Raw genomic sequence first — 27,573 nt, forward strand, 5'->3', positions numbered from 1 at the left:
CATCCATTAATTTGGGGGGCAGAGCTTCTGAAGGGGATGGGGTGTAGTTGTTCTGTTGTTTAGTTCAAATATCAATGATCGTTCTCCACATGGCTGACTCAATCTTTAAGCTTCACTCTATCCTGGGCAGTGAGTACTGCTCTGTTATCATTGGTTGAAGATTAGCCACCACCTCATATACCCACTACTGGTTATTACATATTATACACTTATTCACATATTGTACATTGTGCCCTTGTTGCAGAGCGTGTTTACAACCCCTCTCCTGGAACAAAAGTATAACATTTACATGGGCAAAGGCAAAGTCATTTATATGTGTTCTTCAATAATACATATACACTTATGTAGAGAAATTCTGCTATATGAATCATTTCACTTCAAGGTTTGCAATACGTTTTGCTGACAATTTTATTATTATGAGTGCTGCTGATACAAAAGCTTGCCAGAATACTGGAAGCATCACAAACAAACTGTTTAGCTTACTTTATTCACTGGGACCCACAGCATATTGATGTTGTTTTAAAAACAACTTTAAGTCAAAGACATACTTTCATATTAGTGACACATCACTGTGTTTGAATTTCAATTTACTGTCTACATAGGACATGAAATAAATGCATGAAGGAGCAGAAACTGTAGAGGGAACATAGAAGAAAGCATGCATGGATTGCCAGATTTAAGTACCCAAGATATTAAGGGAGATGGAAAGAGAAAATAATTGGTAAATAGAGTTTGTTTTGAACATATGACAATATGAAAACAAATAGATAATGTGAAACACATAAGCTGGGTTCAGGAGTGACTGTGTGTGGCTCTTAACAAAGCAAAATTGAACTTTAAGTTCTCTGTGAATTATTTTCTTGTTACTAAATGCTTCTGTTTTTGTAAAAATACCATATATTCTATGTAGAAGAATATTTGGGTTCTTAGATCAATTAGAAGAAATTGAGCCATCTAAAAGTTTGAATCCCCTTGCTATTGTCCTAAAGCCAAGCCCATTTGTCAAGCAAATCAAAGCTTATGGGTGATATTTTGAATGTGGTTTCTTTTATATGGGCCAGATCAGGAAATGACAAGCCACACTATAACAGGATAATGTCATTTCTACAGAATGAAGTCAGCCTCTGGTGCATGCTCACCACAGCAATCTAACCAATGCCCTGAAAGGTGTGCTATGTCTGTGATTGCTGCAGTGATTTGTCACTGTTATGCCATTTGGCCCCTTAGGCGTACTGTACAGCATGCAGTGACATGGTCCCCACAGAAATACATGCCATGGCTCTATATTTGACTATCAGCCCTTAGGCCATTGATGAACACTTGCCTGCAGCCAAGTAATATAACAATATAAATGTATCTTTGCTCTTAAATTCAATGTAACAAGTGATGTGACTATAATCAAATTCAAATGGTAGATGTGGGCTCTGTTTGCTCACCATATGTGTACATAAATAGAAAAATAGGTTTTCTATGAAAACAAGTATTTCATATGACTCTGACATCATACTAATAAGCATATACAGTAATTATGTTTCTTAATATTCCTACTGACATTTGCATATCATTATTTTTCTTTATATTTCTACTGACATTTATCATTTACTTTCATTAAATTTGCTGTAGTGACTACACTCAACAGACAAGATTTAAATTGTGCAGTCCTAATCATAATTAAACACAAACGCACCTCATCTATCTTGCAATCGAAATGTAACCATGTTCAATATGCACAATAAAATGTCTGGCCTGCAGCTTATCTTCATAGACTGCAGCACCCTCAAGATGTCCATCTGCTATGGATTAAATCTTCTATTTTAAATCTTCATATTAATGCCCACAGACACACACACAATATATGCCTGTGAGAGAGGGTTTATTTTTTCACAATCGTTCCCCTTCAGCACTTCAAAACAACTTGTCAGTAGCTGTCAGTTTAAATTAGTGGACTAGCCCTTAACACTACTTTTTTCTGACTCTGGTAAATCTGCAGGCTGTCTCCATCAATCACAGAACAGCAGCAACCCCCACTCACACTCAAGCACATACACACATTATTTGTTCTACAGTGCCACCAAATACACCCAGGTCCACACACACCAACACAGAAACACAGAAATGAAGTGTTGCTGCACTTGAACACTGGCAATGGCTTCTTCATAACAAACAAAGTGGTTGAAAACGATGAAGTTGTAGCAGTCTGTCTATTTCTACACTGCCCTTCCCTCCTTCTCTCCGAAGTGTCAAAGCAAATAAATTCTTTTTCATCTCTCATTTTACCTCAAGGGACCTGTAGATAGTAAACACTCTTCAAGTATGCAGAGCACACATTCACTGATACACAATCACTGGCGATTTGGATCTCTATCAATTGCTGCTATATTTGTTTATCCTCTCCCATCTCTGTGTTGACTGAGTATCTTATTTTCTCTTTTATTTCATTTTTCATTACTGAGATTGATTAATTTAGGACACTTCTTTGAGATCAAAATCTCTTTTGCAAAAGACATTGATTAAAACAATCTCAATTTCTTAAAAATATATACAATTAAGTAATAAGACACACCTTTAATGCAATACTTTTTCATTTAAAAGTGGAGTGCATCTTATACACCGGTGTGTCCTACTCACCAGTAAAATACAGAGAGGTTGGATCTGGATAAGATCATAGGTATGTAAAGGGTGTGTCGACAGCTAATGAAAATAGACCCGTTAATGCTGTATGTTGTGTGGGAAAATGATTGTGTGTTGATCAGAAGTATTTCAGGACACTAGTAGTTGTGATGTTTCAGTATTTACAGACCAAACTGATGTTGATGCGCGATGTGCAAAAGCGTGACTCGGGTGTAGCAGTCTATTTCCACACAGTGACAGCTCTGATGAAGAGTTTTTGGGACTCAGTAAGCACACAGGTAGACATTGTATTGAATATGTAAAGTTACTGTGTTCTTTTAAAAGGTTTAATTGAAACTCAGCCTAACCCGAACCCAGTCAAAGTTGATATACAGGTCCAGGTCCAGTTCAGTTCAGCAAATCATTACCGCACCATTAACCATTAACCTGGCACACTGTTTCATGTGTAATATTTGTGTTTTAATTGTGTTTCTAATAAAAGTAAATTGAGAAAGTTTTGTATAATAAAGATATGTGTTTATAAATGAACAGTTACGGCTGCATTCAAATAAAACAGTCTTTAATATAAAAATGTTTTTCCCAGCATAAGACCCCCCAAAATAGACTGCGTCTTATACACCGGTATGACTTGTACACTGTTTTTTTACGGTAAATCTGCAGGTCACTGAGAGGAATGTCTCTAACTTTAAGCTGTGTCGGCAGTGAGGTGCACAGTATCCATACATTATAAATAATATAAGACTGTATTTTTTTTTTAAAGGAAACACAGGGCTCTATTCCAGAAAAGAGTGTCATTTGATCTTTTAGTTTATGAGCTATACGTTCTATTGACTTCTATGACTATTTTAGCACAATCTGATAGCTACTCAAATTCCTATGTATTTACAGTACTGTACTTTATCAATTAGATCACTACTGAGGCTATTGATAGAAGTGGAAGGATCAACAGTTTGACCTCTTATGAAATGTGTATGTGTTGCCGCTTATTAGACCAATCGCACTCCCACCCCACCCAGACCAGCACTGATCGCAACCCCCCCAACCCCGGACCAACACCAAGTGTAACAGGAACCCCACCACCAGAACGGACCTCCCTGAAATGACTTTTGCAGGTTGGGATGTCTGGTATTATTTGAATATCTTAGTATTGAATGCACAATAACAAGGTACATTATTACATGGCACTATAGGACCCGTTTAATATAAAACACAATTTTATACAATATATATAAGAAGGGGGTCCCCGCTCCATCTCTCCAACAGTTTGGGGGTCCTTGGCCTGGAAAACGTTGAAGACCCTTGCTCTAGGGGTTTTCAGCTGGCTTTTGCCCCGTCCACCCTGCACTCTGCATTACTCCTTCAAAAATTCCCCATTAGTAAATGAGATTCATAAAGCAATCTACTGATGAGAACAAAATCCTGCCCATCTTATTTCTGTAGATTATTTCTGCAGTCTGTGTCATTGGGGAGCCTTAATAACACATAGGCCTGTATACTAGTTCCACAACATTTCCCCTTACAGCATGCTGGGCTTATTGCTGCTCACTGAAATTGCAATTGAGTGCTTGATAAATCAATGCCCCCAACTTTTTTGCTACTATCAAAGTAAGAGTTCAAAGTAAAATGTATCTCTGCTACGGGCATGTATAAGCAAGAGAAGTGGAAAGTGTTGCAGAAAAAACCTTAAGTTTGGGCCAGTTGAAACTTCGGGTTCTTCTCAACATGTATTTTCAATTAAAACCAATCAATTAAAAAAAAGAAATTCACAAGTAAAAGAGACACTGAGTTTGATGCAATATTAGATTTACTGTGTAAGTAAATCGGAATGACAACCTGCAACTTGTATTCTTTTATACCCATCTGGGGTGGAGTGTATTTGCCCTGACCGTTCTCTCACACATGACATCAACTATGGCCTTGAGTCTTGGAAGTTTTACTAGAGCTCTAATACATCCATGGCTTGAGTGTGCTTCCAAAAGATTAAGTGTTATTTGTCATGATGACCTTGACCATGCTGCAAAAAGTTAACTGTAACCTGCCATGTTAGCCTCACAGCAATGCCATTCTGTGACACCATCATTTTGTATGGTTGGGTATTTTTAATATAATAGTGAAATAATGATTATGAAGGTACCTGGTTTATTCCCATAGTGAATGGTTATATTACTTGATCAATACTATATTGATAATATCTGAACAGATGGAAAATTGCTATTTATTTAAGTTGAATGTGTTCTGCTTATAATAATAGTTTTTTGGAGTCATTGCCCCTTGTCTTCTTATCTCATCTATCTGACCTGGTCATGGAATATTTTATAGAGGCCTGTATCCAGCCTCTCCTGAAGAAATCTGGTCTAGATCCAATAATCCCCCATAACTACTCTATTCTATATCCTATAACCTATATTCAAATTACCTTTGATTTAAAAACTGTTGAAAAGGTGGTTGCTATGCAACTTTTAGGAATAACAACATAAGTGTTCATAAAACATAAAAGTTCCAATGTGGCTTTAGAAATAACCACAGTACAAAAACAGCCCTACTCAGAGTAACAAATGACATCCTATTGAGTGCAGACTCTGTATTCTCATTTTGCTAGACTTGATTGCAGCCTTCAATGCAGTTGATTACACAATTTTGCTCAACAGGAACTGAGTTGGCCTAGGTGGAACTGCTCTTGACTGGTTTTCATCTTCAAACAGAATATTCAAAGTCACTGTTGACAACTTAAGTACTTCAACTGCTTTCGGGTCATGTAGAGTTCCACAGGGCTCAGTCTTTGGCCCTATATTGTTCAGTTTGTATCTATTACCCTTTGACCATGTTACTCATCATTTCACCCCTGTGTCCTACCCTTATTACACAGATAACTCCCAGTTGTCTGTCATAACAACACAAAATTTTAACTATCTTGATTCTCGGCACTGCTGCCCTGCTGTCATTAAGTACCAGATGGCTTCTGACTTCCTGCAACTAAATACAGATACGACTCAAGTACTGGTTACTGTTCCTGATCATATTTCTTACAGGGTCACCTCCGCCTGACCCCAGTCCTGCTATCTAGAAATATATATATGTATATATTGCCAAGGGTAAACCAATGCTCCTCAGAAACATAGTTAAACAACTTATGTACACCATATTATTTCCTCCTACAATTCATAATATACTTGCCTAAACGATGCAGCAGTTGCCTGTTTACAGTTGAGGCAAAATGCAGCAGTGAGGCGTCTCACAAATCCTCAACGTAGGGAACACATCCCTCCAGTCTTGGCTGAACTACACTGGCTCCCCATCTGTTACAGAATTCAATTTAAGATTCTATTGATTACCTTTAAAACCCTACATGGTCTGGCCTCACTTTACATTTCAGAACTCTTGACCCCTTATTCGGCACAGATACCCCTCAGATCAGAAAATCAAATATTGTTGGCTTAAAACAAGAGGTGATCATGCTTTTACTGTTTTTGCTCTAAAGCTGGGGAACAAACTCCCCCTCAGTCTCAGATCAGCTGAGTCAGTGACTCAGTTAAAAAAGCTTTAAAAAACGCACCTGAACAGACTGGCATTTATATAATATATTTACAATGTCTTTTCAAATGTTTTAATTCTGTTTCTTTTTGTATTTATGTTTGTTATTGTATTTTCTTTGTATGATGTTCTTTAATTTATTTTGTGTGTGTTTGTTATTTCTCTCTGTTTTCTCATATTTTATGGTATTGTTTCTCTGTGCTTTGTGCTTTCTTGTAACGCTGGTTTTGAAAGGTATATTGAAATAAATGTTATTATCATTACTTAAAGGAAAAGTTGTATCTAATCCACTAAACAGCTGTTTCAATTTTAACAAATGGAGAGCTAACAGTCAACAAAAATCCAACTGAAGGATGCATCAATAAGTATCCAGACTTGTTATGACCAGAGCACCAACAATATTGAAACCTCAGATCACTGCTTATATAAATCCTGTTTAACATCCTCTCTGTGCTTCATTTATTTGTGTAATACAGAATCTGCAAAGAAAAATGAAACTTTTCCTCCTGATAATTTCTCTGTCTGTTGTTTGAACCATGGGGACCAGTGTTAGTAAACTGTTAGAAACTGTCTTCCCAAGAGTGTGACATTGCCCTCAAAATAATAGAAGGGAATTGAAAACATGGTCTGTCAATTAATTGCTTGTTTATTTTAATAACAGCCATGATAGGCAATATTCAGGAGCGCAACGCTTCACCAGATACAGAGCTATAAACAGACAGGCTTAGTCACTCACACTCTGAAAAGCTCATACAATTTGGCCCATGCACATAAAACATGCTTCCTTTTCTAAGCACACACACACCCACACATAAAACAACACTGACAGACTATTTTACATTGATAAATTGCGACATCTTAACGAATGTGTTAGACATTTATATTTTTCCCTCCTCTTGAAATCCATGCTCAATCACAAATAAAGCCATCATGGTTCTCTACTGGGATGTGCCTCTCACAGTAACACTTCACCTCATATGACTGAACCTGCAGTCTGAAGATGTGGTTTACATTGCAGCATAGCATTAAAAATTCATGCAGACAAACATTCAGCGTAAACGCACAGCACAGACAACAGATCAGCAGCTGAGAGGAGATGAGTCTGTGACCTTTTACAGCGTCTGCAGAAATCGACATGATTTCTAATGGCCACATCAGAAGCCATATATAGGGAATGTATGAATTAATTAATAAATAAGAATGCTGCTTTCTTTATCCATGAGATACTTTGAACAACTAAACTCCTACAGTGTTCTCCACAATAAACATTAACATGGTGAACTGCTGGAATCAGGTTGAATACATTTAGTTCTTCTGTTGACTTTGCATGAATCAATGGTTCATGCAAAGATTAAGCAACCTAGCTTCACACAAGTTGTGAAAGTGCCATTTGCCTCTTTCTCTGGAAGATAGATGTACAGTTCAATCTGCTATTTACTTGGTGTCTGACCTACAAAGCAGACTTTAAAGCACTGCAGACGGGCAAACTTTATGAGTGTGGCCATTTTTTATTTTGCTGAAATTAATTTGGAGCGGTAGTAAAATCCTACATGACCTCTCCTGAAGTAGAGAATATATGCATGAAAATGTTTGGTCCATCAATGTGCGTGTGAAACATGTGCTCTAAATAACAAATAAAATGCAATCAAGGATGGTGCTGATTGTTGTTTACTGTCATGGCTCCTACCTTTGAGAGAAAATGTCCCTGTAAGGGCTGCCGTGCTGCATGGCGATACCATAACCACGGTCTGGTGCATTGTTGCTGACAGTGTAGAAGGAGCAATCCTCATCATTATTAGCAACATACTCCAGGACCGCTGCATCCCACACAAAGCCAAACCGACCATACTTCACCTGAAATAAAACAAGACATTTACACACAGTTAACAATGTACATGGTGCATCTTTACCTCAGGCCATACAGGGGACATCCAACAACATTTTGTGACTGCATTATTGAGATTAACAGTGTGTTCAGACAGAATGCAAAGTCAAATATGGAGTTGGCGTGATAGCATATGACAAAATGTGATTCAAAGCAAATTCGCCCAAGGTTGTAAGAAGTGATATGATTGGGAAAATGAAAATGATTCAACCTTGAATGGAACAAAAAGGCTTGTAATCACTGGCATAATGGACATACTGTAATTCATAAACATAGAGATGAGTAGAAAGTAAAGATTTGAGGAATATACCAGAAAAAAAGTCATATTTCTGGTGAGTTCTGAGATCAGTCAGAGACTAAGCACACAGTTCTTAAGAGAAGAAGAAGGGCTCCTGTGCTGCCCAACAGGAAACACTTACATTCCACAAACATAACATAGCCGAGACAAATATGAACCCATTTAACTCCCACATTTGAAGTACAGTTCTGTACCTTATCCCCTGTATTTTTATTATGCTGACCTCAGCAAATAACATAAAATTATGTTATATCTCCATCATTATGGGGCATGGAGCATGTCTGGTGTGGAACTCTCCTGCCCCCTTCTTGTAATATTAATTGAAACCACTCAGTCAATCACCAGTTGACTGTTTTTAAATATGGATATCATGACAACTCCCCATCAGTGAAGCCAAAAAACATTGATCACCCCCTGGAGGTTGGCTGCAGTACAGATTTAAATCCCCCCTACATGTTAGTACAGTAGATGGAACATAAGCCAAACTAAAAAAAGATTAAAGTACGCATCAAATAAATCATTTTCAAAGTTGAATTCTGTCAATTATATAACACAAACAAGATGGCAGCTCCCAGAAAGGAGATATTTTGGTTTCATTTTAGCAGTAGATGTGTTGCCCATATTTATATACAGTTGATGGTTCCTGTTGTTTTTCCTGCTCTCAGACAGAGATTTGGTGCTGTTATTTTCGTTATTTATTGTCAATTTCCCTCCTGACATTTAGCTTGGAGGTTTGTTTGTCAGTGTGGGTTTGCCTCGTTTGGAGAACTTTGTGTCATCTGAAGGGATTTTCTTGGAGTAGTGACAGCCGGGGGTTTAAGTGCCAGAATAATCAATATGATCAATTAAAAAACCTGTCCTGTGTGAGGAGTACTGACATGGAAGTAGCCCCAACCAAACCCCTCCACACCTGTCAGAAAGAAAGCCACTTCCACTTCACATATTACCTCACAGTGGTCCTCAAGGACTAATTCACTTCAGCATGCCAATATCTTATTTATTATATATTTTTTGCCACAATAGTATTCTCTTCTTCTAAGATGGAAAACTTAATTGGCACAGCAAATTCAATATTCACCAGTCACCTTTTACTGTAGATGTACTAGTGTCCTTGGCTTGTTGGCTCATTTTCATTGCATCCAGTGAGAGACTATATATTGGATAGTTATACATGTGCATGCTGTATGTGTGACCAAATATGTGTGAGTAAGTGTAGGTGTTTGCACAGTATGTACTTGCAGCTTGCTCTTGAGAAGAACCAGTAACACAGCAACTGAAGATGAGAACTAAAGCTTGTTTCATACTCAAATTACAATACCTGTTGTTAACACGCTTCTCGTTAACGTTTAATAAATCTATATTTCACAGGAAAATTAAACGTGGAGAATAAACACCCCCTCTGACAATTCAATCAAATAGCCTAGGGTGAAAAGGACAACAAACACACACACAGAAGCATACACACTTTTTTCCTACATTTTTTTTTGACTTGGTATGTCATTAATTTTAATGGAGCCTTATGAAGTTTTTGAACCCCTTTGTCTTCACTGTGTGTGTGTGTGTGTGTGTGTGTGTGTGTATCACCTTAGTTAGCCTACGTGTGATGACTAATGTCTGAAAACCGACAAGGCCCTCTGATTGGGTAATTTCACAGTCTGTAGTCCTCTGAAGTGTGCGCGCGCGTGTTCATATATGTGTATGTATGTGTGTGCGTGTGTGTGTGTAATAATTCACTGCAGGGCATCAGAACAGTTCATTCTGCTCTTTACAACCTCAAAAAGAGTGGAAAGAGCACTTTATTACTTTGAAGAATAATTTTATGGCTTTTCATTATTGCTTTTGAATTGGAAAGATTATGGGCTTTGTACTGAGGAAATTAGTAAAAAAAAATCTGTTTCAACAGCCTAGAGTGAAAATTAGAAACACATTTCTCTTGCTAAATTTAAGTGAAAAGAGCTGAAAAGAATTATTGTACACAATATGTATGCAGTGACCTTTGCGGTCAGCCACACTAGGAACACAACTAAAGCTGTGCTAATCTCATGAACGCATACCATAATCCTTCAGCTTGTGAAGTGTTTGAATTTTAAGTGTAAAAATTCCTACAATGGAACAAAAAGTGACCCTAACATGTGCACTACTGTAACAGCTGTAAAGTTTGCTTTCCAATGGTTTGCTGTTACACCCCTTCACTTACCCCCATATTTTGCTATGTTACAGCCTTATTCCAAAATGCATTAAATTCATTTTTTTCCTCATCAATCTACACACAATACCCCATAATGACAAAGGGTTAGGGTTAAGGTTTTTTAGAATTTTTTGCAAATGTATTAAAAATAAAAAACTGAAATATTGCATGTACAAGTATCAGAATGATACTAATGTGTTTACTTCGACTCATAAGCCACTTTATAGGAAGCAGAATGAAAAGTGCAGGAACTTTTTAGATAGTATACCTTTCATCAAATAATGTGGAAAAACTACTAACCACAAAAAGGCTAAATCATGCATTGTCCATAAAAAGTGAACATGAGAGAATGAGAGACAATGAGGAGAGCACTACACAGTCTAATGAACAGAATTGACCTTAAAGTTTGACAGTAAAGGAGAATATGGGGGAGAAAAGGTTGATCTTGTTTGGTAAAGTCTTAATTTTTAAAGAAATAGTTTTCACTGGTTTCACCTTGACAAACAAAAAAGGCAAATCATGAGCTTCTTTATGCATATTTCAATGCATCTTTTCAGCCATGTGTTTGTGTAAAATGTACCAGTTTTTAAATCACCACAAGGCATCTTCAAATACAGTATCTTCTTACAGTTGAAATTCAAATAAACTCAACTCAATAAAATAATAATTACAATAATTCTAACATCATATACAGCCACATAAAAAGGAATTATCCATACACTAAAAATGATGCTGGTGCCTGCGAAAGCGCTTGCCTGCAGCTGCAGCTGCAGCTGTGTTTGTTAAACTGAGACAGTAATGTGTGAATAGGGAGCACTTGATGTGATCCAACAGAAGAAGTAATCTACATGCAAAGCATCAGTTTAACATTGCTGTTGCTGGAACTGAGCTGCAATCAGGCAGAAACCATACGTACAAAAGTGGTGAGCAGAAGGCCAGCTTGCCCCTGTTGCTACACTACCTGTGTATTTTTATAATTAATGTGATTAATTAAACAGCTCACATGGAAATCTTCACAACTTTTTAACTGCTCTGAACTTTGGATCTTAAAACACTTGAGAAAGTTAATAAAAGGCTGAACTATTCTTTTCATCTTCCCTCAACTTAGAACATGTTAAATGTACCAGTGACTTGTTTTTCCTTTCTTTTTTGGAACTGATACTTCTTCTTTTCCAACTTATCAACAACAACTACTTCTACTGCTGCTGCCTTTCAGTGTCTAGCACTTGGGAGTAGCTGATTTCCCTGAAGTGTGCCTGGGTCTGAATGATGGAAAAGGAAGACAGCAGTGGGAAGAAACTTCAAATCTACCTTCCAGCTGTCTCTATACAGAATGTAAGGTCAGTGGCATACAAAAAGGATGAGCGCTCCACTTTGGTAAAGACCCAGTGGGATTATCTCTGCAAGGCAGCTTTATATGTTTCACAAGCTGCATTTGCATGCACGGAGTAACCTGGCAATGGGCCATACTCCAATTAAGGTGTTATTCAGGTTAAACTGTGTACATGCACCTTTGATACCCTGCAACTGAATCTCCACGTTGCCACAGATAGATCACTTAAAAGAATATCCCTGTCCACCTGTGTTGTCCTGCACACAGATAAAACAGTGTGTCTGTCAAAAAAAAGAAGGAAAAATGAAATATGAAAAGATGCTGCCACCAGCTGCTTCCTGTCTCTTTGACGAAGGCTACTTAAAATACAAAGGAAAGAATCCATGATCCCAATAGCAATAATATATGCTGCTTGTTGGCATGTTTTTGTTGACAACCGAAATGCTTATTTTGACTTTGTTTCACATTGGAGTCATGGAGGCAAGACCTTATTTTTATAGCAGCTGAGTAACATCACTATGTAACAAAGAGAGACAATGAGATAAATACATTATTGGGAAATGTGCTAATGGGACACGCTATTATTAAGAAGTACAATTAGTGACACTTATATTACTGATATCACTTACTTTAGTTCAAACTAGTTTTTAGAAAGTTTCCAGATGACAGTAAAACTCAAGAGTGAAAGGAATGAGTTGTTTACAGGTCACAATAACTATTTTAATATTGGAGTACAGCATGTCCTAAATATTGTACATGTTATTTAAAGAGAGCTGAAATGTTTATGCATCAATATACATCAATACTTCATCAGGTTATTTGAGTCACAGAGTTAAGGATGGAATATCCTGAACATGTAAAAATGGTGACAGAGACTCAGCTACAGGGGAAACGACCAGACTCAGTAATCACTCCAGGGAGTTTTCTGCTAGTGCAGAATCCATAGAGGTAAACACAGCTTTAAGAGCAGAGGAGGAGGTTGAGATATTTTTGCATTTTTAAAAATTGGCAACAACAGATTACACATATGAATAGGCGTATATCTTTAGCTCAGATAATGAATAAGTGATTTTCAACTTAAAGGTCATATTTAGCTGCATTAAGAGTTGTCATTGTTTTTGCTAAAGAAAGACAACCGAATGGAGTGGAACAAGCTGACAGGTCTAGCATGAAACCATCACAGATAATTATACAGTAGTCTAATCTTGGTACAATATATGACATTTACTCGTCATTACTTGTCTTACATCTTTGCATATATGACTTAATATATATCTCATATAATATGCAGTATGTATTATTTATTGCCTCTGTTTTTTTCTTATGGGGATATAACTTTTAACACTTTTTCCCCTAAAGTGCAAGTTATTTATCTTCATGAGGCTGTTGTTTACACTTTTCATACATATTTCACTCATATAATAGAATTATTATTATTGTTTTAATTTTTATATATTATATTGCAAAATGTTCTTCTCTGTGCTATAGAAACTATTTCAATGGTTCTGGCCTGAAGTCAGAAAATGGCTCAAAGGCAGAACCTTGATCAAATCTAAAAATGGTAATTCATTCTTGGAGGAGGGGATGTTTAACAATAAAGCCTGTCTCTCACTGGAACATTGTGCTTAACCCACAAACAAAAGCCTCAATCAACAAATCCAAAAACAGTCCACATGAAAATAATGCTCCAGTGTGATGAACTCATTAAGTTTTTTTTGTAATATTTTATAATTTCAATTATTTATTTTCAATAATTGGAACCAAGAGATAAGCTATTCAACTCACTCATTATCCTTTGATAGCATCCAGAGAGCTTTTAAGCACTTTCATTTGAAGGTGGGTTTGAGTATTGCTTTTTCATTGCAAGTCATTCATTCAAATCCTGCACATATTAATATCTGTGGTTGTATTTGTTGACCTTTTCTTCCATAAACTCTTGATTAAATGTTTTCAGTGTAAGGTCTCGATTTGCTTGACAGTGTCTGTACTGTGAGATTAGGTTCACAACAGTATGTATAGAAGTAGCATTCAGTTCACTCGCACTCACTGCTGCATTTCCCTCGGATACCACACATGAAGGCACACACACACACACACACACACACACACACACACACACAGACTTTTACTTCTGTTCCATGTCCAGGGTTGTGACTCTAGTTGTGCCAAGGTAATTATCAAAAGCTCTTTTCCTCAGAAACACTGACACGGACTTTGGCAACTATCACACTTTCTCACACAGATACACGCAAACATGCGCAGTAGAGACTGAAGCATGCTTCCTTAGAGATGACAATCACACACACACACAACCAAACATCCACCTATGAATCCTAATCATTGCATTGTACCTTGTTTTTCTCTCTAATGAATTTAACATGGACAACCCAGTGAGAACCACAATCACAAAATTAAAGTCATCTCAACGTCTCTCGTCGCTTTCCTTCCTCTTTCTTCCTTTACTCGAGCAACGTTTTAATTTCCATCCCCTCCTTCACGGGGGTAATTCTGTTGCTTTTCATTGCTTATATTCTATGTGTCTTGTTTATCAGTTTTAAAACGTTTTTTTGTGATGGTGGAGCTCTAATGAAGCAATAACAACACTGAACCATGAGCCTGAGCTATTTTTGCTGCAACTGTGATTCATGTTTTTGATGGCACATGGACAGGAAATAGGAAACATGGAATAGTTAAATTAAAACTAATTATTCACCCTATTATCCACTAAAACTCTGGGCTAATATTAACAAACAGGTGGTATATCATTTGAGCTAACTGTGGTGTAACACAGATGATGTGATTAACAAAAAATGTACCACTGCAATTACACAGCAGAGAAAAGAACAGTCTTAAAATACATGAACAATTCTGATATGAGGGATATATATGGTAAGGCATGTTAAATGAACATAAAATAATTACACACAGGCAGATTTATTAGCCTGGGCTTAGTGGTCTGATCTTTTAGCCCTGGAGGAAGACATTTTGGCAACCTTCACTTTTCAGTCTAAACATTGGAACATCTAAATGGATTTTAGCCAATGCAAAAATCTATGACAAAGCTCAGTAATTAGATCAGGCCAACAGAAATTGATCCGGTCTCATATTAATTAAGGTAATTAAAGAATTTATAAATGCTAACATCTGGGAGTGAACGTGGCTGGCAATTGTTTATTACAATGCAAGGCGTCAATAACCGTGGTAAAAATGTGTGAGGTTAGGGTAAAAAGTGCATCACTTCAGCATGGGATTTGTAACCTATATCTACTCCTACTATAATAAAATGCTGAATCAAGATCTGACCTGGAGGGAAACAAAGTCCATTGTAATTTTTGATATGTGGGTAGATAGGTATGTTATGTTTTTGCTCCATTCCCAGACACAACTAATCAATGAGCAGAGTGAACATTCTCATTGGCTTTTAGTAATGCGTTTTGATTAAGGTCTTGACCTGCTCTATGTGAAAAGTGCCTTGAGATGAATTTTGTTGTGATTTGGTGTTATATATTCAGGCCAGAGAATTATAGTTGGAAAAGGCCCTCAGTTGCCTCACTTTAACTATGCTCTACTTATCATGACCTCAATGTTTCCCTGAAATAGCTAAAATTAAGATGACATTTCCCCGACATATATTATACATATTAGCCAATGTAAAGTAATAGTACAGTGTATGAACCTAATATGTAGATGTGGTTGGACCAAGATGGGCAAAGGAAACTATTTAATCCTTTCAAAAACTAAAAGGATGTGACCTCATTCATTAGCTGTAGATTAAATACCAATAAATAATTGTACCTAGAGAGTGATAAGAAGAGCTCTGGTAGTGAGAAAAAAGAACATTCAGTAGGCTAGTGTTCTCATTTAAAAAAGGTTACACAGATATCCAAGTATCCCTTCACAATTTATCACAGCAGTAAGTTCAGATCAGTGGGGTTGTTCACCAAGTCTGAATCTACCAACTGAAAAACATTTCCAAAATGAGGTCAGTCCCCCTCTCTCTTGATCAGCCAGATGAAGCAAAGTCTGTGAATAAACTAAAAGGTGAAAGTCGAAACTTTGAGGACTGTTCAACAGAAAGAAAGTTGCCTCCGCATGCCAGGTGCACCTCAGAAAGAGCTCATGCACATTCTGATTTATAAAACTGTTCCTGGACGATACTTTGAAATTATACTGCAGAACCAACTCAATGAGTGTCTAGGCAGGTTTCAAGAGGTCCTTCTAGTTTATCCGTGGTTCAAACAGTTTGGCTTCAGAGTCTAGAGATACTGAAACTTCAAAACGGCTCCACTACTCCAGGGTCCACTCCCTCTCTCTCTATCTCTCCCTCTTTCTCTCTCTCTGTCTGTCTGTCATTTTCTCTCTCCTCCACTCTCTCAGAAAGATCCCTTCAAGGGCACCCAAAATGCAAAAGGAATAGTAGATTCTTCAACTTGCTCTAAGTTTGAACTCAAATATATAAAAAACTGTCTTTTTTTACTCATCCATAAATTACATCTTAAATTACAAACACTTTCAAAGTAGCATATAATAAATCTTCCCCTAGTGTGGAGTCAGTTTCTTAAATGTTCAGTATTTAGCCTTTAAGCAATGGATGTGAAATATTTTACAAATGGGAGGTTCTATGCTTTGTTCTTTCCAGCGGGAATACACTGATGAAGTAGCTGCAAAACAGTAAAAACTTAAGATGAAAATTTATGGCCGTAATAGAAAAGGACAATTTTGAGCATTATGTCATTCATATGAATTAGTGGTGGCTTCACATCAAGTCATGAACTAAAACTGCTGGGTTAAATACAGGAACGGTTTGTGGTCATGGTAGAAACAAATTTTGACATTTTTTATACCCAACCATCAAACTCCAGTGGAATTGAGTTCAACTTTAGTGAATGTGGACAGACAGAGAGCCTATATGAAAGTAAGAAAACCTCATTAAAATCAATTGGCATTTTTATTTACATAATTAAAATACAGGTTTACTCAACAATATGTTGTATGGCACAGTGTTTGTTTAGATACGTATGGTAATCAGTAATTTTGTTCTAATATCTAATATTGTTATTTAGTACATATGCTAGTGACCCTGCTAAGTTAGCAAGCTCATTCACTTGGAGAACAGAATGACAGGAGGGAGTAATGAACACAATACAGAGACATTAGAAAGACATTCAGGGGGCTATTGTGACTGACTAGCTAGCTAGCCTATAATCCAGCAAGCAAGCATATTGGCAATTACCTTTCCAGCAACAGCAGTTACCAACTAATCCTATTGAGTAGTAACTACGTCACCAAGCTTCTAGAAACAAATAATTTGTGAAAATGCACAGATCATTTTTGCTGTGCCATTGTTCTGGTGACCAGGCCTTAAGATATTTATTTTGGTGGCAGAATGATGATATCATGATACTTCCTCCTTCTGATAGACAGTTATTTGCATATTTACATAAGGTCTTCATCAGAAAAACCTAAACATATGAAGTTCATATCTTTGACCAAAACACTATATATTTTTTGGGGGAAGACAGTCTCAACACTGTCTGCTTGTTGAATCACCCCCGCCCATGACTTTATTTCACACAATAGAAATTAATGTGGGGATTTAAATTAAATATGGAGACTTAAAGCTGTGACTCCAGTGTGGCATTTTTACTGCAGCTAAAAGATAGTTTGAATTCAAGAATTGCATCATTAACCTACGTTTTTTACTGTCAAATCTCTCTCATCTCTGCCTCTGTGCACACATAATTGCTACCAGCTCTTAACTGTCTCCCTACAGCCCACACTCACTGGATACGTCTGCATTTGTTGTCTTGCATCACTCTTCTTTGGCTTTGATTTGTTTGATTTTGAGAAATAAGAGAGAGGTTGGTGTGAGACAGACACAAAGAGAAAAAAGCCAATGCCCAAAGACAAACTCAAATATACTTCTAATATCTTGACATCTCAGGCCACAAGCGCCAAATAACTAGAGTTTCTCCCAATTTACAAACATTATACACACATACTCTCTCTTCGGACTGCACATAAACACACACTCAAACTAGACTCTCACAGATGTACCAATACTTTTGTCTATCCTTAAGTCACCTAGCTCTGTGTCTTGACTTGTTCCCTCTATCTTTTTTACTTGCATCCCATGTGCTGCCTCATTTGACAAATCAGAGAGCATTACAATGAGAGGCTGCTTCCCAGCCAAATATTCCCCCTGGTCTGCGCTAGCTGGCTTCCTCCAGATATGTGAAGATTTGAATATAGATAAGATTAGGTGCAAGCAAATCAATCAGTGCACAGAAGAGAGGGACAGCACCTCCTCTTCTATGCATCATACTGCATCAATACACGTATGAGAGGTTGTTTCAAAAGAGTTTCTTTTGAAATACACCAAAGCAATGTAAAGCAGGAGTGCTGTGATATGTTTTTTGTTTTTGTAATGATAAATCATAAAGTATGGGAGTAACAATCATATTGTTACATGTAGCTATTTTGTGAGGATACAATAAATCAGCTATTTTGTCACCACTCTAAATTTGCATTTTTTTATTAACAATATTAAATGTGGAATTCTAGCATTATTTAATGAAGTTTAAAAAGAGCACTATCTTCTGACTCAAAAGTTAAAAATCATGTTACTTGTCACTCTATCTAGATTGATAAATAATCATTTCCCACTACCAAGAAGCAAAAAAAGACTCTTGGCTAAATCTCACATGATGAAAGCACCCCATGCAGGTGGCATCAATTCCTCTTGAGGCTTTATGTCCAACTGCTTGCTCTAGTGGCAACAGTCGCCTCATTCTCCTGAGACACAACATGACAACTTCTTCACTCCCTCTCCTCTTTTTGTTTTCTCTGTTGTTTAATTACCCTCAGCTGTCATTAGTCCCCTTTGTTTCTTCAGGAAGGAGGAAAAAAATAATTAATCGCCTATTGCCACGCTATATGCAAATCTTTGCTCAGACCCCGTTAAGCCGATGAGAGATGTGATAGTGAAGGAGAGGAGTAATTGGAGACAGATGTTATAGAGACGGATCATCCGAGACGGATCAGTGAGCCAAAACTAAGATGCCACCCTTAATAGGATCTGGCAGAAAAATTATTATTTCTCTGTTTCCTTTTTATCTTCCCTTTGTTCAACTGTATTTTTCATAATGAAGTGTTACATTTGTTTTCCTCTTCAAAGTATGAATAATTTCTTTTTTTACACATTCTTGTGCACTTGTTTTCTCAATCAGCTCTCCCTCTCCCTCTCTCTCACACACACACACACACACACACACACACACACACACACACACACACACACACACACACACACACACACACACACACACACACACACACACACACACACACACACACACACGCGCACACACACACACACACGCGCACACACACACACACAGTGCATTCCACCATGGTTCATCCACTTCCGGATATCATGTCTGCCCTGTTGCCCAGTACCACAGCACCAACAGTTGGGCCTAAACAGTCTACAACAAAGACGTCAAGCAACTCAATACTTATTGCAAGTATTATGTATATTGTAATGCTTTACATAACCTGAAATACAATATTACCACAACAGCAATTAAGTAATATGAGTGGTAGGCAAAATCACATGAGCCATATTTAAATAGGTCTGCCAGGACTCAGCTCAGAGCAGGCCCTCCTGTTTTAACATATGAAATGACTGCAACCTCAGGAGGTCACTGCTTTGATTTGCAAGCTGGTGAAACGGGGTATAAATTAACGCTTAAAAGAAGCAGGTTCAATTTATCTCCAATTAGGTTTTCTAATTAACAACTAAAATCATGTAGCAGCCTCCCCTGTATTACAACTGTGTCATTTACTTTTTGAAGCTTTTTAATTGTCTTGGAAAAATCTAATTCATCTGGTATTTGATGAGATGAGGTGTTTTTATGATGTTATTTTTTAATAAAGTATTTTTATTTGTGCTTTTATTGAAAGCCTTTTTTGTGAACCAAAGTCCAGCCACAAGAAAATAATATATGAGCTGGATTTGTTCTCTGTAAAGCAGCTTATCTGATGTACACTGTTGCTGTACCCAAGGCGCATAATAAAAAGGGCATTTCAATAAAGATGGACATAATTTACTCCTTTTCTGGTTGAAAGGCTAAAAATACCCAGCTACAACTAATGACTATAAGAGTCTTGGAAGCAAATCACAGCTGGATTGAAGTTATTCAGCTGTGTGATGTGTAACCAGCATTTATTGTTCAGAGGAGGACAACTGAAGCAGAAAAGCCAGGTGGATGTCGCACTGTGAGGTTTTCCAAGACGAATGCGTTTCCAACCCGGATGCTAACAGACTGCACTGAATCAATCACACATCAAAGGGGGCTAGAGGGTCATGAACAATGTTCATGATAGTGTTTATTATACATAAAATGGAGAGAAAACAATTTAAGAATGAGTTTCTTGGCCGTTTCCAGAAGAGGTGTTGAGACATAATGCATCATTAAATGGCATACTGCTGGCACATGGGGTACAAGGGGAGGTGTTACTGTATGACTCCATAATTCAACAATTCACTTCACTGTCCTTGAAGGTGGAATGAAATCTGACACACAAAGATAAAGTCTGTCCTTTTCTTGATTTAGTGAAGAAGGGACATATAATTAACACATAAAAGTTAGGACTTTTACATTTTTCTTTTTGTCTGGAAACGAAGAGAGGAAGACGATTGAGACAGACAGCCAAATAGACACAGTCTATCTGAGAAGTGACAGGTAGTCTGAGACCTCACATTTGTTTTCAATCCAGTTCCTGTTCGTAGGTAATACAAACCAACAGAGGAACAAAACAAGAGCAAAAGTTTTTAAATACCAAGGCTAGCAAACACATGCAAAATCTATTCTGCACCTCTAAAAAACAGAAAAACAAAAGAATCAACAACATCATCTGCACAGCAGGGTGGTTGAACAGAAGAAGGCTACGGGAAACAGAAACAGACTGAAAGAGAGAGAAAGAAAAATAAGCAAAGTCTTTCCGTGATGAACACAGATGGCAACAGAGAAAGACGTGACAGTGAGTTAAATGTGAGGATAATACAAAGCATATTAAGATGAGACGAGAAAGGGACAGAGAATAGGAAGTTGGGTGCCTCTACAAAGCTTCTTTTCAGAGTCATCAATATGTCAACATACTCATTACTAACAGCTAGACAAGTCTACATTGTAACTGTAAAACATGAAACAAAAGGCTAAAGTGCTCACAGTCTCCATATAGATACTGCTACATGACTGAAGTACAGACATGAAAGTTGTCCAGAGATCTTTCCATCTCCCTCTCTCTCTGCAGTGATGATTCATTTGTGACTAAGCTTTGTTGAGCCTTTTCTCTTGTCTTCTCTGTGTTGAAAAGAGTTACTGATAGCCAACTCAAGATACTGTCAGCCACCATATTCACTCTTCACAACCATCCCTTGTATGTGAAAACCACAATTTCTCTATTTTAATGCAGTTGCAGAGGTGGAATGTTCCTATTCTAACAAAACAGTGTTAAAAATCCAGATTAATGAGTGAATTCAGAATGCCTGTCCGTCTATCAGCTTGTCAATTAATAGGTCCTATTCAAGTGGGTCTGCCTGGTATCTCCACCCACTCAATCATGCCCACTGGACAGACCAAATGTGTGAACCTTGTCTGTCACCTTGCTACTCTCAACACTGACTTCAAGGTCGTCCTGGATTACTGAGCTCCTCACCCTGTCAAAGTGAATGAGACCAGACATTCTGTGGACGAACCTCATTTGGCAGCTCTCTGGTCACTCTCAAAATGTCCTGACCATGGGTAAGTGTCAGAAATAATAATAAATAAACCACTAAATTAAAAATCTTTCCTTTGTGGCCATTTTAATTGCCACAATCAAACACATCTCAGCACCCACTGAACTTCACTTAAACCTTTTATTTCCTTGTGGAACGTAGGCCATCTTCAGTGGTAGCCACAGCACTACAAGAGAGTCAAATTTCAGAACACATCATTGCTAATGAGAAACAACAGCAAAGATACATGGAATGATTCACTTGAAGGAACAACTCAGCCCTGATTTAGAGGGTACATTTTACAAAGATGAATCGCAGCTTTAGAAGTGCTGACATTCATCCCAACTGCATCACAAACAGCAGCAAACCACTCCAGAGAACCTCAGAGATCATAGTCCAAAAAAGCTAAAAGCACAGCGCATCACTGTAGCACCACAGTGGATACTCTGCAGCACCACAGTGGATACTCTGCAGCTTTAGATTTCAGACAGGATCCTGAAAGTCTAGCTGCCAATTTAACATCTTAGCTGCCAAAGCAGTTTTGAAAAAAATAAAAGGCTGATCAAATGCAGGCTGCAGAATTCGACCCACTACTGAGATTTTGCCTGCCCTTCTATATTAATCATTACGATCATCATCAGTTTTTGTTGCCAAATGGTATAAGTACAGTGTCAGAGACCCTCCACACTACCAAGAAATAATTGCTAGGGAAAACAGTGTCACATTGTAGACGAATTGTGTGTGCATACCCCAAGGGCGCCTTTTTAAAATGAATTTCTATTGAAGCTTCAAGTTATCATATCACTGGCATACAAAAAAAGCCTTGCATATGTTAATATGGAAGCCATGTAGACTGATTTTGAGCAGTTTTAATTGGAACTGTGGGAAAAAATAGTTAGAAAGGCATACAAAAAAATGATGACTGGTGCACTATGATGCTTTTCCAGCAGCAGATTTAGGTGCTCTCACACCATCAGTCCCTGTAGCTCCATCTACTCCCAAGGGTAATTAAATAGAGTCACTTAAAAAAAAGAAAATGGTTGCTATTTAATCTAAAATAATTTGAAATTCAGCAGAAATTGTAATGATAGGTCCTGGAAATACCATGCAGCAGAACCTAACTCATGTGCCAATATTTCACAACAGTTTGGTGAATTTCAGAGATTTTGGTTTGGTTTGTTAACAACAATTTTAGTTTAAGTCCTGAACTTCCCATGTGTGTAAACTATCCACTGACTTTTATCAGAGACAAGCATTCATTAACTGACATTAAAATGTGTTAGAAAACAGAAAAGTCAGTCATGTGAGTAGACACTTTGTAAAATCTTTTCAAAAAAGTAAAAAGACACTTAAAGTCCATGTAAAGTAAGAATAAATATGTGTTCTGAGTTTGACATACCACAGAAAGGTGTGTTGTTAACCACCCTGCCAAATTTGAATGATTAAAAAAATCGCCAAATATATGAAATTAGGCTTCAAAGTTGTGTAAAACTCAGCCTTTTTCTCTGCTACCAAACGCTGTGGGAGTACCCGCCGAGTCCGCTGAAATCCTGCCCCCTACCAAGTGTCACCTGTCAATCAAAGTCATCACCTCTACCCGAAACACGGATGCTACGTTTGAGAGCTTTCTGCTGCCTTTAGAGAGGCTCAGCTCCTAATGAGAATTTCACATTCAATGCCAGTGTTTCCCACACAATTTTTAGAGACTATGGTGGGTTTATTATTTATTTTTAGGGGTGCTGAGATCAACTTTAAACCCCCGTTAAAAAAGTAACAGGGGGAGCTGCATTTTTACTTTTACTTGAGTATATTTTTAGACCTGTACTTTTACTTGTACAGTAAAATTTCATCAAAGTAGTGGTACTTTTGCCTGAGTAGAATATTTCAGTACTCTTTCGACCTCTGCTCAGCTATTAGCTCGGCGGCTAACTCGGCTGCTAGCTCGGCGGCTAACTCAACAGCTAACTGGCTAACTGTAGACTGTAGTAGTAGTAGTGTGCGCTGAATGTATTTATACCTCTACAGCAGCAGGGGCGGGATTCAGACCCGCCCACTAAATCCTGAACACAGAAATTTTGAAACACTGTGTGAAGCCTAGCTCCACAATTCAAATCTAAATGGTTGAAATGCTTTTTACACCTTTTTTAGAAATACATTTATGACTTATTTAATGTGTTTAGAAGAAAATGTCTGAATTCACTTGACACGGTCTTTAAGGACATCATGTCATAAAAAAACATATAGTTTGAGGTGTAAATATCAATGAATTAAGGTCAAATTAAAAACACATTAACACTTTTCCTTGATTGAAGAAGGTAACTTACTCTGTTCTGTGGCATGAAAGGAATCCTTAACTGTCTTAAAAAAATCCATCTAGAAAGAATAAAGTATGCTACACCGGACTGGTGTTATGACTTGTCTTCCCCCACCTTCTTAAAATGCTTGTAAAAGTAGCTGGAAGCACGTCCATGTAACATCTTATAAACAAGATTCAATTGGATATGACTTGTTCGGTCCTCCACGGAGACCACTGAAGCTGTAAGAACTGACACCTGCCAACATGACTCCTTGGATCAAGCCTGAGGATGAATCTAATCAGTTTGTTTTGGTGCTACCCCGAGTTACTGTTTGAACGCTCTTGTAAGGGGCCAGTACCATGAACTAACAGCATGGTCAAAATAACATTTGATGAGGAAGACATACAAATTCAGCCAGTTTACAGACATAGACACATATGATCCTATTGGTCCTTATGAATTTGCCCAAATTTTGAGGACTGGTGTAGTGCTGCTTGATCCCATGTAGGCTACCAGTCGACCCAGCAATGCCACCCAATTTACATGAACCTCTCACAGGCAACCAGTCACTCTTCAGCATACAAATATGTAAACAGAAACAGTGGGAATATTTTGTTTCTTACTCATTCAGTCAACACAAACACCTGTCTGGAGGAAGGGGAGGATCAGACACTAGATTACCCAGAAATCATTTAGTTGTGAGTATGGTTCACAGAAACTTGCCCTGGAGTTTAACCCGAGCTGAATGTTAACATGCTCACTGAAAATTACAGTTTCTGCCCTCTCAGGCAGACACTTAGAGATGCATGTCTTGCAGTTTGATGGACTCTGCTTTGAGACTGGGGATGAGTTTGCCATTGAAAGTCTGCACTCGTTCATTACAGATGCATTCCTACTGTATGTCCACCTGACTATAAGCAGTCTATGAGAAGAGAGAGTAGAGTGTGGAAATGATCTCTGCTGTAACTACTAGGCATGTCCTTGTCCTGTATGTGTGTGTGGTCTTTATTTCCAGGTCATGACATATGCATGTGTGACTGTGTGTGCACACTTGTATCCTTTTGATTTTCCACAAATTGAGATTTGACCTAGACACTTGAGATTATTCCACCTGCTAATCCTAAAGGGAAAACTGACAGTCTATATGGATCCTGTCTTTGTCCTTATGGAAATCAACTTTTCAAAGTAGTCTCGGTAAGAGAGAAAAAATATTTAAAAAAAACAAACAAACAAAAAAAGGAGTATATCTTTATAGCTTTGACATGCACTAGATATCATGATGTTGGATGATTAGTTAAGACAAAACAACAGAAAAAGCATACCTTTGCATATTGGAACTGCAGATGCAGAGACCATTACAGTTACAAAACTTTAAAAAACAGATTTCTCTGTCCTCTATGGATAGATAGATTTCATGTTACTGGGAATTTATGTCTGGCGGGCTTATATTTGTGCTGCCTAGGGCTGTCGCGGTGAATTAATTTCCCCTGCGGTGATGGTGGCTCAATAGCACAGTATACAGTCTATGCAGTATTAGCGTTTTTTTGCGTGGGGGGTGGGGTTGTAAAATCACAGTATGTTAGTCTGATTATGTGTTGTCTGAATGAAGCAGCAGTAGTACATGACAAACAGAAAACACTTTAAATTGTGTTGTGGCAGTCAACAACATTGGTACAGCTGAGCCCCCTTAAACCTGGAATTTATTTTACTGGGATAGTTTAACCATTTAACCATAGCACCATAGCTTGTCTACAACAAACACCATAGCTTGTCTATACCATGGCATTGCAATATTGCACTTATTGCAACTGCAACCAAGTGCTGCCACAATAGAAAGCTTTTGTGATGTGGTACAGTGTGACCTAGGCCTCGACTGAATCGTTTCACTTGACAATTTGTTTTTTTCATCAAGGCTACCCAAACAGATTTTTGTCTTGGGCACATTAACTCCAAATATTTGATTTCAGAGTGAGTTTTAAATTAATACTCACCAATATCATCATATCCCCATACATCTCTAACATATTTTAATGAGTTGCTTTCAAGTTTTTGTAAAGTAGCAGAGTTGCTACAGATACTGTATGTGGAATGTTTTTGTCACATTTTACTATGTGTATTGATAACATATAGAGTTAATCATTTTAGCTTGAGAAGGACTCAAAGATGCAGGTTCTCCATCACCTCTCATCAACCTGAGCCTGACAGGCATGTTTGATTTGAAGCACATAATTTACATACTCAGCTCTGATTGGACACTGATTTGCCTGTTGCCACTATACTGGTGCATAATGAAGTAGTTAATATCCCTAGTGTTGTTTCCACCAAAGTTATAACAGAATTGAAGCATTTCCTTAATTTAGTTTGAAGCAGTTTTTCTTCTAGTTGGAGTAGAATGTGATTGTTTTTCTTCAGGTTGTCGCTTTCTCAACCTCTTCATGTCGCACCACTGGGCAACTTTTGAGTCTTGAATTGCAGTACATGGCCCCAAGATATGATGGGAGGTTCAATGAACGACTGTCTGTTATGCCTCTAATGGCTGAATTTGTATTTCTGAACAGGGAGTAAAAAATATCCACTACAAACTTTTAGTTTTAACATTTAAAATGAGATAACTTTGCCAATAAATGTTCTGGTTAACATGAAAGAATACTTACACTGAATAAGATAGTGTTACTGAGCTTCCTCTCAGTTTACATGACAATGCTAAAGCTGGCTGACGAGGCAGAGTGGGTAAATTATGGGAAGAACTGTGCAGTGTTACATTTTCAAAGTAGTGAGAATGGGTTACAGATCTAATTATTGATTACGGCTCTCACAGGCATCAGTGCTTATTCTCCCACTCCTTCTTGTCCTTGTGTTGCTTTACAAGAACCTATGACTATGACTTTTTCTTTTACTACCACTCTTTCCCTTGTACATCTTCCTCTATCTCTCTCTGACACGAGCAACTCTTCAGCCTGATTCCAAATTATTCCTCCTTTCTCTCCATAGTTCTCCAGACTGTAATGCATGGTTGTCTGTGTTTTCCAAAAGTCCATTAGTTGCAGGCACTGGACCGCCTCCTCTCCCACAGGCAGAGATAAAGATACAGAGCATTGCTACCCAGTGAGCCGCATGAAAATGAGAGGACAGTGGAGAGAGAGAGGATGGAAGTTGACGAAGGGGAGGATGGATGTGAAAACACCTTCATATTGGCTTGGGGCCCAACAGTGAAGGGGTAGAGAAGAGGAGAAAAGAGAAGGAATAAGAAATGGGGAAGATGATGAAAACAAAGGAGGAGAAACAAAAGGGAGAACGAGTAGGACAAAAAACATTAAGAATACAAAGGAACAGAAAAAATGGACTGAAAAAGAAGGAAATGGAGGATAAAAGAGGGGAGTTAAAGAGAGATGAGAGCAAAGACTGAGAAGTAGAGGCTTTTGGTTTAGAAAGAGGGAAATGAAGACAAAGACAAAGGAAAAATATAGCAGAAGGATGGCAAGGAGGAGGGGGGAGGAAAGGATGAAAAATAGAATGGGTTCAGGGTAAGATGAGGATAAGAAAGAGGGGTCAGTTGTAACCAGATATCTCAGCACCAAAACCATTTATATCGTATTCTTTTTTCTTTGTTGAAATCCTTCCACCCC

General features: G+C 37.8%; 1 protein-coding gene across 1 annotated transcript in view; it reads right to left on the minus strand.

Moving 5' to 3' along the window:
- The window catches only part of grid2 (glutamate receptor, ionotropic, delta 2), a 537,845-nt gene that overhangs the window by 24,102 nt on the left and 486,170 nt on the right, over positions 1–27,573 (minus strand). The window contains exon 14 of the mRNA XM_053326218.1: positions 7,850–8,016. Within this exon, the coding sequence (XP_053182193.1) occupies positions 7,850–8,016 (167 nt within the window). The remainder of the gene's footprint in view (positions 1–7,849; positions 8,017–27,573) is intronic.

The sequence above is a fragment of the Scomber japonicus genome, chromosome 9 (genome assembly GCF_027409825.1).
Source record: "Scomber japonicus isolate fScoJap1 chromosome 9, fScoJap1.pri, whole genome shotgun sequence".
Lineage (NCBI taxonomy): Eukaryota > Metazoa > Chordata > Actinopteri > Scombriformes > Scombridae > Scomber > Scomber japonicus.